This window comes from Phyllostomus discolor, chromosome 6, assembly GCF_004126475.2.
Source record: "Phyllostomus discolor isolate MPI-MPIP mPhyDis1 chromosome 6, mPhyDis1.pri.v3, whole genome shotgun sequence".
In the NCBI taxonomy this organism is placed as follows: Eukaryota; Metazoa; Chordata; class Mammalia; order Chiroptera; family Phyllostomidae; genus Phyllostomus; species Phyllostomus discolor.
The window spans coordinates 155998162-156011861 of NC_040908.2; the positions used below are offsets into that span (position 1 = coordinate 155998162).

A 13700-nucleotide genomic window follows, 5' to 3' on the forward strand; every position below is an offset into this window, starting at 1 on the left:
CACTTCTAAAAAGGGAAAATGGGACTTCCAGAATGAAGTTAATCATGTGCAAATCTTACAATTTTAGGGATATGTGTCTAGAGTTCTTATTTGGGATTATTATGTTTCTGTTTTCAGAACTGAAATCAAGTGTTACTTATCTTTTAAGCTACAGAGACTGATTACAATGAAAAAAAAAAAACACTGTTCTAATAGAAGAGTGTTGCAAAGAGTTGGAAATGAAGTCACTGTGTCAAAAAGGTGTCTGCACTCCCATGTTCAGTGCAACATTATTACAATAGCCAAGACATAGAAACAACCTAAGTGACCATCAACAAATGAATGGAGAAAATGTGATTATACACATGCAATGGAATATTATTTGGTCATAAAAAAAAGAAGGAAATCCTGCCATTTGAGACAATACGGATGGAACTTGAAGGCATTAGGGTGAGTGAAGTCAGACAGAGAAAGACAAATACCATATAATATCACTTAAATGTGGAATCCAAAAACAGAAAATCGAACTCGCAGACACAGAGTACAGATTGGTGATCACCAGGGGTGGGAGGTGGGGGTGGGTAACAAAATGAACGAAGGTAGTGAAAAGGAACAAACCTCCAGTTACAAGATGAATAAGTCCTGGGGATGTAACATAGTGCATGGCGACTAGAGTTAATACCATATTTCTGAAGGTTGTAAAGAGGGTAGATCAAAAAAGTTCTCATCATAAGAAAAAAATGTGTAACTATGTGGTGATGCATGCTAACTAAACTTATTATAATAATTTTGCAATAAATACTTATATCAAATTAAAGAATATTAAAAGCAGTTACATATGGGCATTTATTTCTCCTTTATTTCTATCTGCATTTCTAACTGCAAGTAAAAAAATTTCAGTTTGTAAAAAAGAATTTCTCTAAATTGAAGAAAGAAAAATAAATAATTCTCTAAATTCAAGGTAACATGATATTTCATAAATTTTATGATGTGCATTTTTTCTACATTTTGACATTGCTGAAATAGGAAAGTGTCTTACAATCAATAGGATCTTACAGTTGCTATTGGTTGTTTTTTTGGTTTAGTCTCTCAAATCAGGATCCATCTTAAATTTTTTTAAAGATTTTATTTATTTTTATTTTTAGAGAGGGAAGGGGGGGAGAGAGAGAGAGAGAGAGAGAAAGAGAGAGAGAAACATCAATGTGCGGTTGCTGGGGGCCGTGGCCTGCAACCCAGGCATGTGCCCTGACTGGGAATCGAACCTGCGACACTTTGGTTTGCGGCCCGTGCTCAATCCACCGAGCTACACCAGCCAGGGCTAAGGATCCATCTTAAATTGATAGCACGTTCAATGTAATGAAACACGACATTTTACTTGAGACCTGCACGTAGCTATGCTTCCTAGTTAGCAGTGATGTGTGTGTGCGTGGGCATACGTCACACACAGGTGTCTGGGGGTTAAAGGCAGCATGAACTAAGGCTGTAACATCCCCGGACATCTCCAAGTCATAGACCCGCAGTGCAGACACCACTGTGACTTGGTGGTTTCTAAGTAAACTGTAGGACCAGACCATACACTAAACCCGTGTGTGAGAGCACATGCCACAGAACGAAAGGAAACTGAGCGATTCCTCTGTGAAGCTGCTCTAAATCTCCTTGCCCTCAGATCACCCGCGACAATCTTATGAGTCTAAATGTCATCTCCTGCCCTGAATAGCAGGGACCAACGGCTAACGATGTGGCCTACCTCCCATCTGCCAGAATCAAGGTGGGGCTCAGGTTTTCTGTGAGTAGGAGATGGTGATTTGACTCAAAGGGCCCTCAATCACATGTGAACCCACTTACCTTCCTTCCGCCTCCTCTGGAGGTGTGCGGGTCCGAGTGGGGGAGGAATGCAAGGTGGTAGGTAGAGTGTTGGTTAGCACTGGGTTCCTTTCATTCATGCTGGTAACCCTGGGAGCTGGGGGCACCAAGCCAGGTACTGGAGAGAAAAAGAGAACCGTGGTGGATCACTAAAGCCCCAATCTCTACATATGGTCCAAGAGTAGCATCTGGAGAACTCGACAAACAAATCTTTTAGCTGCCCTGATCTTAGGTACCCTCATTAGAGGCCTGTGTCAACAATGTAACTACAAAGGATTTGGATCCCAATATTAATAGCTCTGGATGGGCTGGCTGGCTCACAGAGGCACAGACCAATTCCATTCTAGTAAACACAGACAGAGCGACTACTCCCAGTCACTCCTCTCTCAGACCCTCTGAGGGGGACCCCACCCAGAAGGATAAAGCTGAGGCTGCTGCTCCCCTGTCCTTCCAAGGGCTCTGCTGTTCCAGGAGGCCGCTCAGTCCAACTCACCAAGGGAGCAGGGCCGGCCATCGGGCTCGTCAGGACAGGCACACACAAAGTCCGAGGCTCTGGCAAAGCAGAGGTGGGTGCAGCCTCCGTTGTTCACACCACAGGCATTGGTCCCTGGGGGCAAAGCAGGAGAATATCTAACCTGTGACAGAATTAAGTCTCTGAGTAAAATCCAGGGCCACCTCATTCCCAGGAGCAGAGAGCAGGAGGCCTATAACCACAAGAGGCTAAAAAAGCCCAGGAGCTTAAAATGTGAACCAAAAGGCTTGCTGTGCCTCTGTCTTGGCCGTGAACAGTCCCTGGGGTGACCACCACCCCCACCCACGGTAGGGAGGCAGGCTCAGGACCCAGCAGCCCACCTGTCTGCCGCTGAGGGGAAACCACAATGATATCCATGAGCCCTTCCACATTGGCCAACACCGTCTCCTTGTTCCGGCCTGAGTACTTGTCAACACGCTGGATTGACTTGGTCTGCCAGTCTGTCCAGTAGATCCACCTGTCCTGCTACTCAAAAGGGAAACCCAAAAAACAGGAAATATCGTTCATCGGTCAGACCCCAGTCCGGCTTCCATGCCTCAGCACGTGCATCCCCTCTGCTGAAATGCCCTCTTCTCTCATCCACCAGGACGTGACACTGGCCAGGAAATCTCCCCCGATCTATAGAGAAATTACCATTCTCTCCTCCATGCTGTTCTGTGCTGTGTCCGCACTTCTACAGGTGAGTGTTGACATGCTATGGTCATTTGTTCACATGTCTGTCTGTCCTGCCAGGTCAGGTTCTTCAAGTTCATCTCTCAGTTTCCAACACCTAACACTTATTTTGCACTTGGTCAGTTGCTCAGCGACTAAGTGGGTTCCCGTACCTAGCATATAGGAGCGAACTAGAGGGTCCTTCTAAGGTCCCTGCTCTTCTGGGCCCTTCACGCAGAGCCCTGGTAAGTCCTCTGGTTACTTCTGTGGGCAGCTGATTCTAGTGCAGTGATCTTGAGAGTCTCAAGCAGGGGTGGGGAGAGGCAATGAACTCGGTTCCCCTCTTGCACCCATGTTACACGTCAGAAAACTTCATGGGAGACATAGATTAAAAAACCATGTTCAAAATTATCCTGTAGCCCTGGCAGAGTAGCTCAGTTGGTTAGAGCATTGTCCCAATACATCAAGATTGTGGGTTCGATCCCCGGACAGGGCACATACAAGAATCAATTAATGCATGAATAAGTGAAACAACAAATCATTGTTTCTTTCTCTTTCTCTTCTCCTCTATCTAAAAAAAATCAATCAATAAAAAAAATTAAAAAAACTATCCTATAGTTTTACATTTGGAGTATGGCAAAGAAAAAGTCTATCATTAAGTAAGCCAGACAAAATCCTATTGGCCGGTAGGATATAATGCAGAATACAGGCAAGTGGATGTCAAAAAGGCACGGAGACTTTTAAATGACTGAGAGTCCCTGTTTTGGTCCCAGGCTTTGTAGATCCCCTTCTGTCCTTCCCTGAATTATTTTACTCAGGGTTAGAACCCTCAAAAGTGACAGCCAGTAATAATCAAAATGATTAGAAATAGTAAGCATTCAGTGCCAGAGAGTGTGCTAATGCTCTGTATATGTTTGAGGAGGATACTGTTATTAGACTCATTCGTTAAACTATACGCAGGTAAGTGAAGCTTAGAGAAGTCCAGTGCCTTGCTCAAAGCTGCACAGTTTTGTACTGACACAAACAGAGCTTGAACTCACAGAGCTAGCACGTGGCGGGTGTTCGATGAACTCTGACTGACAGGCTAGCTGCCTCAAATCTCTGGCTCTTAGCCACTCTATCCCACTGCCACTGAGTGGGCTGCCCGAGGTCTGGTGCTGGGACCCCAGCACTAGGATCAACTGGGGAACTTGTTCAAATGCATATTCCTCAGCCCAATCCTGATGAAGCAGGTTCTCTAAATCCAGGAACATGTATTTGAACAAGCCCTACGGCCGATTCTGTGCGCCACCACTGAAGAGCCACTCCTGCGAATGCTGGAACACAGGAGAGGTGGGGTGGCACCAGCAGGGCACGTGGCGGCCAGGATTCAGTGAATAGGAAAACACCCCTAAAATGAACTTCTACAGCACACCTGTTTGGTAGCCTCTAGGGCTGAGGCTGCCAACTTAGAACCCCAAGGAAACACCCCCGTTAAGGAGTTTAGTTACCTTTCCTGAGCTAGTACCTGAGTGAGGGCAAAGGGGTGGGACACATGGCTGACCAAGATCTGCCGAAGCTTCCCATTGAGGTCAGCACTCTCAATCCGGTCCAGGTGTGCGTCTACCCAGTAGATCCTGTGCAGGAAAGGAGACGAGGGCGGCTGCTCAAACTGCTTGCCAGGGGGCCCCGCCCTTCCCGCTCAGCAGCTGTCTGTCCCTTCCTGAGCTGAGCTGGCAAGAGCCGTTAGCGGTCAAGAAGCACCCTTGATGAGGGGCCACTGGGAGTCCCAAGGCCGAATAGGAGAAGATGGTGACTCATCAGTGGGGACACCAGGGCTGTTCTGAGCAGGGGGTAGACCCTCCAATGACCTCGGAGGGGCCACCACCCAGTCTCATCTTCAGCAACTCCATCACCCTTTGATTCCAACCCAAGAATTGAAGCCCAAACTCCTACGAATGCTTAAGAAGAGACTTGGTTTACAAGAGCGTCGCTGAGGGTGAAGGAAGTGGTACTCCTCATCTCCATTCCATCTCCCGGGGGGCACCTTCCTTTCCCTTCTCCTGAGGGCAGAGAGGGGAGCTGACCGCTTCACAGCTCCCGCCACCCTCCTCTGCCCTTCAGCATTCTCCACCCAGACAGTTGCAAACTCCAGTGTCCGAAGGGATCAGGAGAGTAAGAAATGTGCAGGATCCGCCCTTAAATGGATGGGGGTGGTGGGACCTGAGGCCCAGCCAGAGGACATACTCTGCCAAACTCACTCAAAACCATGCAAACCAGACAAATAAAACCCAGCCGAGAGAGAGCTGAGGGCTGGCTTCAGCAACCCCTGCTCTAAGAATGTATTCGCTCAGCCTTCTCGCTGCTTTCCTCTCCCCTACCTGCTAACAGCTTTCTATCCCTTTGTTCTCACTGCTTCAATCTCCAGCATCCTCTCCTCTGCCCACCCTGATTCAGGAGGCTGTTTGGGACAGGATTCCCACCTGCGGGTGTCGTAGTCCAGGGTAAGGCCATTGGGCCAGCCCAGGTCTGTGTTGATGAGGACCTTCCTCTCAGAGCCGTCCAGGTTCGCCCGCTCGATCTTGGCAATGTGGCCCCAGTCTGTCCAGAAGAGGTACCTGAGACACAGCAGTGACATCAGCACCGAGACATGGGGAGAAGACACCCAGAGCTTGAGAGAATACGAGGGACACGCCGATACCATGAACAGAGGGCCTCTTCCCTCCTAGGGCCTCTTCCTCCCCAGGCCCTGCTTCCCCGGGTCTCCTTCCTGCTGGCCATACACTTACCCCTTCCTGGGGAAAACGGCAATGGCCCGAGGCTCGTCCAGGCTGTTGTTGACCAGCACTTTGCGGCAGGAACCATCCAGCCTGGAGGCTTCAATGGTATTTCGGCCGGTATCCGTCCAATACAGATTTCTGGCCACCCAGTCCACGGCCAGCCCGTCGGTGGTCTTCAGCCCCTGCCCGATCACTGTCTCCATGTTGCTGCCGTTCAGATCTGCTCGCCTTGGGGAAAAGCCCAGGGTTGGATGACCGACCAGATGGACCAGCCGCAGACTGAAACCCCATTAATCTGTGTTTCTAGAACTGAACGCCCCCATACCGTAAGCTCCACAGAGGCAGAGACCAAGGGTACCTAGCGCAGTCGATACACCAAATATTTGCAGAAATAATAAATAAATTCTTAGGAGGAACAAATGTTTCCTGCTGTAAATAAGGGGGCGTTCAGGTCCATGTCTTGCCAGAAGAAGGATTAACAATTCCCCAGTTACCTTAGGGAAGATGCAAGGATTGCTAGGGGGGCCGTTATAAAAAAGGCCAATTTGGAAACGCTCCATGTGCATTTTTACAGAAGTTCTGCGCCAGGAAATTCAACCTCAGGATGAGGGACACGTCACAGACACATGGGCGACTTCTCTAAACACAAGCCCCCCTGCTTCCCTGCATGAGATTCTCCGGGGCGCTCGAAGGGGAACGAGTGCCCTTGTTCCTGCACGTGAGCCCCTTTGCCCCTCGTCCTGGTGGCAGGGCATCACACTCCTCAGCCGTGCTGGGGTAAAAAAAATCAGTTAAAAAAATCCTTGTGAACCCTGGCTGGCATAGCTCAGTGGACTGAGCGTAGGCTGAAAACCAAACCATCGCAGGTTTGATTCCCAGTCAGGGCACATGCCTGGGTTGCAGGCCACAGCCCCCAGCAACCACACATTGATGTTTCTCTCTCTCTCTCTTTTTCCCTCCCTTCCCTCTCTAAAAATAAATAAATAAAAATCTTTTTAAAAAAAATCCTTGTGAACCACGACAGCCGTGGCATTTGTCCGGGGCTCCTGTGTTACAGTGCAGATGCATGATTTAGCTACACGGCCGATTCTTCAGCGAGTCTCCAAAATCCTTACAGCAATCCCAGGGCTCGGTGACAAGGGTAGAAGGTTCCGGGTCCCCAGCCTGACATGATCGGGGGTTTTTTTGTTTGTTTTACACATTGGACTTTTATTAAATCTTTAAACAAACAACAACAGGAAACCCCCTCAAAGTCTGCAACCCTGTTGTAAGTGATAACACTACCAAGTGAACAAGTCAGGGTCAAACTCAGCTGTCAAACTGCTGAGTCCACTCAGAGGTCAGCACAGACCTTCCCCTCCCCCATCAGGGACTGGGACCAGGTCTGTGTCCTCTGGAGGCTTCGGGGATCCTCATACCTGATAACATCCAGGAACACGTCTGTGTAATAGACCTTCCCATCCACACTGTCATAGTCCAGGGAGATGACATTGTTGAGTTCGGGGACCGGAACGTGCACGTCTGTGTGGTCGCTGGTGTCCAGTGAGATGCGCCGGATGGAGCCGCGGCTGGAGAAGAGCAGGTAGGCCTCAGGAGAAGGGTCGCAGGTCTTTCCGTCTCCTTTCAGCTGGATGCCAGTGGGGCAGGCACAGGAGAAGCCAGAGGGCCGAGGCAAGCAGAGGTGGGAGCAGCCACCGTTTCTTGAGCCACACTTGTTAAACCCTGGTGATGAGAGAGCGAGAGAGAGAGAAGCATGAGTTTGCACACCCCGCCTGGAATATTGCCTGAATCTTACAAAGGCTCTAGTCTCTTGTGCCTGATTTTCTGCTGTTCTAAACAACAGCGGTTGGTGCCTGGCAGGGATGAGGCAGAAGGGACAGGAATGTTTCCAGGGGTCCTTTGAAAGTGACAGCAGGATACAGTTGTCATACCAGCCATACCCAGAGGGAACACAGCGAGATCCTGGCAGGGGGCTTAGGTAGGCCCCTGTCTCTGTGATTATAAAGAAACCTCTGTGCTCTCTGATGTTGTGATGCCCCTAGAAAGCCAGAGGCTCTGGCTCACGGCCTCAGGGTCTTCTCACCCAGTGGCTGTGCCCGGTCCACAGCCTGGATGTCCATGAGGCCTGGCAGGTTGGACCTCACCAGGATGACATTGCTGCCAGTCCCCTTGTCAGCACGGTGGATGCTACGAGTCTGCCAGTCTGTCCAGTAGATGTAGGAGTCGAGCAGGGTGAGGCCATATGGGTGCTGCACGGGCGACACCAGCGTGTGACGATTGGCACCATTCAAGTCAGCAACCTCAATTCGCTGTGGAGGAAGGAGAGGGTGGAACTGGCTATCGGTAAACAAGGAGCTCTCGGCAAGAGTTGCCAAACAGGCCCCTCCTGTCTTCCCAGGCTCCTGGGAAGCGGCAGGAGCGGGACTCTCACCTCGGTGTGGGCATCGGCCCAGAGCAGCTGGGAGCTGGCCTTGTCCACAGTCAGCCCATTGGGCCACCCCAGGTTGTTGCTGATGAGCACAGCCCGCTCCGAGCCATCCATTCCGGACCGCTCTAACTTGGCGTTCTCTCCCCAGTCTGTCCAGTACATGAACCTAAGCAAAGAAGAGTACCAGCTGGTCATTCCCACAGCTTCTGCATACTGCGAGGGCCTGTAGCGTCCCAACCCTGTGAAAAATATTTTACATGCAACAAGGGGAGTTGTTGCACCATGGCTACAGAGTTTCAGAGTTGCAAGATGAAAAGAGTTCCAGATATCTGCATCGCAATAATATGAATGTGCTTCATACAACTGCACTTTACCCTGAGAAACAGTTAAGGTGGTGCATTTATGTTCCTTTTCCTTTTACCACGATTAAAGAAAAAGTACTTTCCATGGATTATCTCAGTGAACCCTCACAAGAGTCACCAGCTATGCATTTTCACTATCATCTCCACTTATCAGTCAGGAAGCTGAAAATCCGAGAGGTTAAAACACCAGTGTTAAGTGACAGGCACAGCTAATAAATGGCGAAGAAATCTGAATCCTGGATTTCTGAGCCTCGGGTTCATGCTTTTAACCTCTACACTCTGCTGCCACCCTGAAAGAAGCTGCAACAGCACGGAACCTCCCCAGGGAGGTCAATGTCAGTGTTCCGGTGAGGCAGACTCGCTGTCCACTGCCCACGTTCGGCCCGTCCACAGCCCCCGCCAGGCTGGCCCACCCCGCCGCCCTGCGTCACAGAGCCAGCTCTCACCCCATCTCGTGGTACAGCACGATGGCCCGGGGGCTGTCAAGATTCTGCCACACCAACACCTTCCGCATGGACCCGTCCAGGTTGCCCACTTCAATCCGGTTGGTTCCGGTGTCTGTCCAGTACACTTTTCGGCCAATGGCATCCACTGCGAGCCCATCTGTGGTTTGCAGCCCTGCAGGAAGTCAAGAGAGCACACTGGCTCCTGCCTTAAAACAGATGGGCTATTTCCCCAGCTCCATAGCCAGACAGGTGGCCCCGGGGCTGGGAGCAAGGCCCACCTGTGGTGATGATGTCCTCATGCTGTGAACCATCCAGGCTGGCACGGCTGATCCTGTGCAGCGTGCTGTCCGACCAATAGACTTTTCCTGGAAAGGGAAGGCTTGGCTCAGCCCAGACCCTCCACCCCCACCAAGGGACAGACACAGCTGACTCAGGCCCTGAAACAACAGGGCCAGTCCGCAAGCCCTGTATCCCGTAGCAGAGGAAATTAATAAATGCAGAAATGTCACATTAGGATAGCTCTTGGCAGAGGGAGAGAAGAGGGCCGGAAACCACAGCCTTACAACCAAAGAGGAAGTGCTGCAGGGACAGGGGCCCACACCGGGCCACAGGGAACGGGGAGCCCCCAGGCTCTCACCAGCAGGCGGAGAGGGCAGGAAAGAACGGACAATGGTTGCTATGGGGCAGGGGCAGAAGGCCTGGCGGGGGGGGTGAAAGGAGGGCCACACAGACCTTCTTGGGGATCCACTCCAATGGCAATGGTGTTCTTCATGGTGAGGTTGATGGGCACCACCACGTCGGCAAAATAAGGGATGTCCAGGGACACCATGCGTATGTCTATCCTCCTGGCGAAGATGAGGAAACTATTCATGCCTGCCCAGGTAGGGAGAGAAGGAAAGAGGACAGTCACCCAGCACAGCCACGAGGAGGACTTGGAGTACGGCAAACTGAACTTCACGCTCTGGCTCTGTTAGATGCTAGTTGAGTGTCCTGGACAACTAACTTAAACTGTGCATCAATTTTATCATCTGTACAGTGGGGACAATACCAGGGTGTCCGAGAGAGACACATCATGGGATTAAAAGAGATTATTATTTATAGACAGCAAGTCAAAGAGAGCTTTTCCCTCAGCATGGAGGCGCAATTCACAGCTCCTTTCTAACTAAATTCTCTGGGAAGCTGGGGTTCCCATGCAGCCTACCATGCAGCATCCCCTAGGGAGAAACACTGAGTTCCAAAATTTGGGCAGCCAGGTCCCGCTTCTGGGATGCATCGATCAAGGTGGTCACATAGCTTGTGCTGGTTATACACTTACAAAAGTGCCTCATCTGAGGGAAGTACCATTAGATTGTAGCTATCACATATTTTAATATTTATTATGAGCGGTTTGGGGCAGCGGGAACTACAGTGACTTATTCTGACCGAATCAGGATATAAGTAAAGTGTCTGAGAAAGGAGCATCTTTTACGAATATGCATGAAGACACCCTAAGGACAAGTTGGACCCTACCTCCCATTCTGTGTCCCTGCTCCTCGGGTCCTCTGTCCTGGACCCCTCCTCTTTTCTACAAGCTCTGTCTCTCCCCTAAGCCTTAGAAGCACCAGGACTCACAGTTCCTCACACCACATCGATGTCCACCTCCAGGGAAGGAAGAGAGCCACTATCCTTCCCTGAGAGGCTCTCTCCAGGTCTCTGATGCTTAGACTCACCTGGTGAACAGGTCTTGCCATCAGGCATCAGGTTGATGCCTGTGGGGCAGGTACAGCTGAAGCCACTTGGATTTGGGGACCGAAGACACAAGTGGCTGCAGCCGCCATTCTCCACAGTGCATGGCGTGGACACTGGGTAGGGAGAAGGAGAGGGGTCAACAGTGAGTGCCACGGCTGAGGGAGGCTGAGAAGAAGCCCGGGTGGGCCAAGGGCTGCTCACCTGGGGGCCGCTGGCGGTGGAAGACGTGGATGTCCATGAGGTTCTCCAAATTCTCCTGCAGGGTCTCCCGGTCCAGCCCTGTCAGCCGGTCAGCACTCTGGATACTCTTGGTCTGCCAGTCCGTCCAATAGATGCGCTCTCCATAGAGGGTCAGCCCAAATGGGTGGGGGAGCTCGCTGCCAATCAGCACCTACCAGGGACCCAGCCCGTGCGTCATCCCCTAGCAAGATCCAACAGGACACAGCAGTGGCCAAGAGCTCAGGGGAGGAGTCAGAGTGCAGCTCGGCCACCACTGCCTGCTGTGTGACCTTGAGCCAGAGCCGTTTATAAAGCCTCTGAGCCTCCACCTGCTGACCTGTGAGATGACTGTGATAATGCCTGGCTCCAAGGGTTGTGTGACAGTTGTAAAAGATCATGTATTATTTATATAATCTCCAAGTACCTCTGCACAAGTTGCTTGCTAATATAAAAGGAAAAACAGCAACATTACAGCGGACACCATCTTCATGATGCAGTTAGAGTTAATGTCGCAATAATGGGACGCACCGACATCTGTGCCTGCTGATGAGACACACGGAGAACTTAGGACAGGACTTCACTTAATGTACTGATAGTAGACCTGCCCTCAACCCATAACCTGAATCTAATCACAAGGAAGTATCAGACAAAGTGAGGAATATTCTACACGATAACTGGCATTTTACTCTTTAAAAATACTAAGGTCAATAAAGACATAAAAAGGCTGAGGAAGTACTTCAGATTAAAGATTGAAGAGATGTGATATTGAACACAGCTGTGATCTGGGACTGCATCCTGGACTACGACAGAAAAAGAAAACCTGTAAAGGACATCATGGGGACAACTGGCAGTGAAACTCATTATTGACTATGAATTAGACAGTAACATTGTATGACTGCTAAAGGTCCTGATCTCTGCCCTGGCTGGTGTAGCTCAGCTGAGCATGGGCTGCAAACCAAAGGGTTGCTGGTTCGATTCCCAGTCAAGGCACATGCCTGGGTTGTGGGCCAAGTCCCCAGTTGGGGTTGCACAAGAGGCAACCACACATTGATGTTTCTCTCCCTCTCTTTCTCCCTCCCTTCCCCTCTCTCTAAAAATAAATAAATAAAATCTTTGTTTAAAAAAAGTTCCTGATCTTGATCTTTGTACTGTGTTATGTAAGGCAATGTCCCTGTTCTTAGGAATTGTGCACTGGAATACTTTGGGGTCAAAGGCAGGGTGTCTCCAATTTAGTCTCTGATGGTTCAGAAAAATAATGATGTGAGTGCGTGTAGCAATAGAGAGAGAATGGTATAACAATGTGCCAAAATGTCAGTTACCGGTTCTTCTGACATTTCTTGCAACTTTTCTCTAAATTTGACATACCAAAATAAACAATAGCAAAAACAACTTAAGAGAGATCGTGGTGCAGTTAGTGTTCATTGCAGTGATTCCTAGGACAGCCCTCATACCCCAGCCCGCCATCCGCACCAGTCCCAGATCCCTTTCGTCGTCAGACAGCAGGGCCCCAGGGCTCTAGAGGGCAGCCACGGCCTCAGAGAAACAGCACACGGCCCATGCTGGGTTGCCCCTCCGTCCCCCAGCACCTGTCTGCTGCCAGCCAAGAGTGATGCCCCAGGGGCTGCGGGAGGATGCCTTAACACCACCCTTACCTTCCTCTTGCTGCCATCCAGTCCAGCAAATTCAATCGTCTTCATGCCGGCATCAGCCCAGTACAGCCGCTGGGACCCATAGTCAATGGCCAATCCATTAGGCCAGGTCAGATTGGAAGAGATGATGACCTGGCGGCCCGAGGCATCCATGCCGGCTCGTTCAATCTTGGGGCTCGAACCCCAGTCAGTCCAATACATGTACCTGGACAGAGACAGGGGAGGTCTCACAAGCCTTCCAGTGAACAGCCAGGGGGGACTCAGAGTCCCTAGAGTTTCAGGGTTTCTGCCTGCAGTCGCTGTCCCAGCCTCCTGTCTCAGTCCCCAGCCTGGGCTCAGAGCTGTCTGGAGGGTGTGTATCTTCTATCACTATCAAAAGTCACCGAGAGTCTTAATACAGGCAGAGCCCATGGCTCAGGGAGTGCTTGGCAAATAAGGCCTATTTGGGAATAAAGAAAGAAGGGAAGGGAGGATGGGGAATAAGAAATATTTCCTCACTACATAGGTTAAATAATTATAGTACAGAATTTTATATAACCAATAAGAAGAACAATATATAAATCTATATAATATTCACAATCAAGTGGAAAGACATGCAAGGCCTACAGTCATGGGAAAAAACAAAGTTACAAAGCAACATGACGCTGTTACAAAACCAGCCCCCTACCCCCACCATCAAATATATATACAGACATAGAGGAAAGTATGGAAAAAATACTCTCCACTGTTAATGATGGTTATTGCTGAAAAGTGAGATTACAGGGAGCTTTGACTTGCCATTAAAAACAAAGGAAAAGAAAAGAAGAAAGAAAACATGTAAAGGTTTCCTTGTCCACTGAGGAGACAGAGTTGTCACCATGCTCTGTGTGCCCGTAAGAACTGGCTGCCGTCGCTAGCCCCCGACTCCCCTCGAGCGAGTGCTCAGGTCTGGAAGGTGGGCAGGGCTCACTGCACAGGAGCAGGTACTCACCCGCCCATGGGTTCCACCACAATGTCTCGGGGACGATCAAGGTTCTCCCAAATGAGTACTGTCCTCATGCTGCCGTCTGTGTTGGCCACTTCAATCCGATCTGTCCCTAGCAAG

The 13700-nt window shown here is 50.1% G+C and overlaps 1 protein-coding gene across 1 annotated transcript in view; it reads right to left on the minus strand.

Moving 5' to 3' along the window:
• LRP4 (LDL receptor related protein 4) overlaps positions 1-13700 on the minus strand; it is a 50048-nt gene that overhangs the window by 10021 nt on the left and 26327 nt on the right. Inside the window, exons 19-34 of the mRNA XM_028514963.2 lie at positions 13587-13692; positions 12620-12821; positions 10950-11139; positions 10730-10861; positions 9753-9893; positions 9299-9385; positions 9021-9192; positions 8216-8378; positions 7868-8093; positions 7203-7506; positions 5794-6012; positions 5488-5622; positions 4533-4641; positions 2695-2839; positions 2336-2449; positions 1825-1960 (exon numbers count right to left, since the gene is read on the minus strand). Coding sequence (XP_028370764.2) covers positions 1825-1960; positions 2336-2449; positions 2695-2839; positions 4533-4641; positions 5488-5622; positions 5794-6012; positions 7203-7506; positions 7868-8093; positions 8216-8378; positions 9021-9192; positions 9299-9385; positions 9753-9893; positions 10730-10861; positions 10950-11139; positions 12620-12821; positions 13587-13692 — 2581 coding nt within the window. The remainder of the gene's footprint in view (positions 1-1824; positions 1961-2335; positions 2450-2694; positions 2840-4532; positions 4642-5487; positions 5623-5793; positions 6013-7202; positions 7507-7867; positions 8094-8215; positions 8379-9020; positions 9193-9298; positions 9386-9752; positions 9894-10729; positions 10862-10949; positions 11140-12619; positions 12822-13586; positions 13693-13700) is intronic.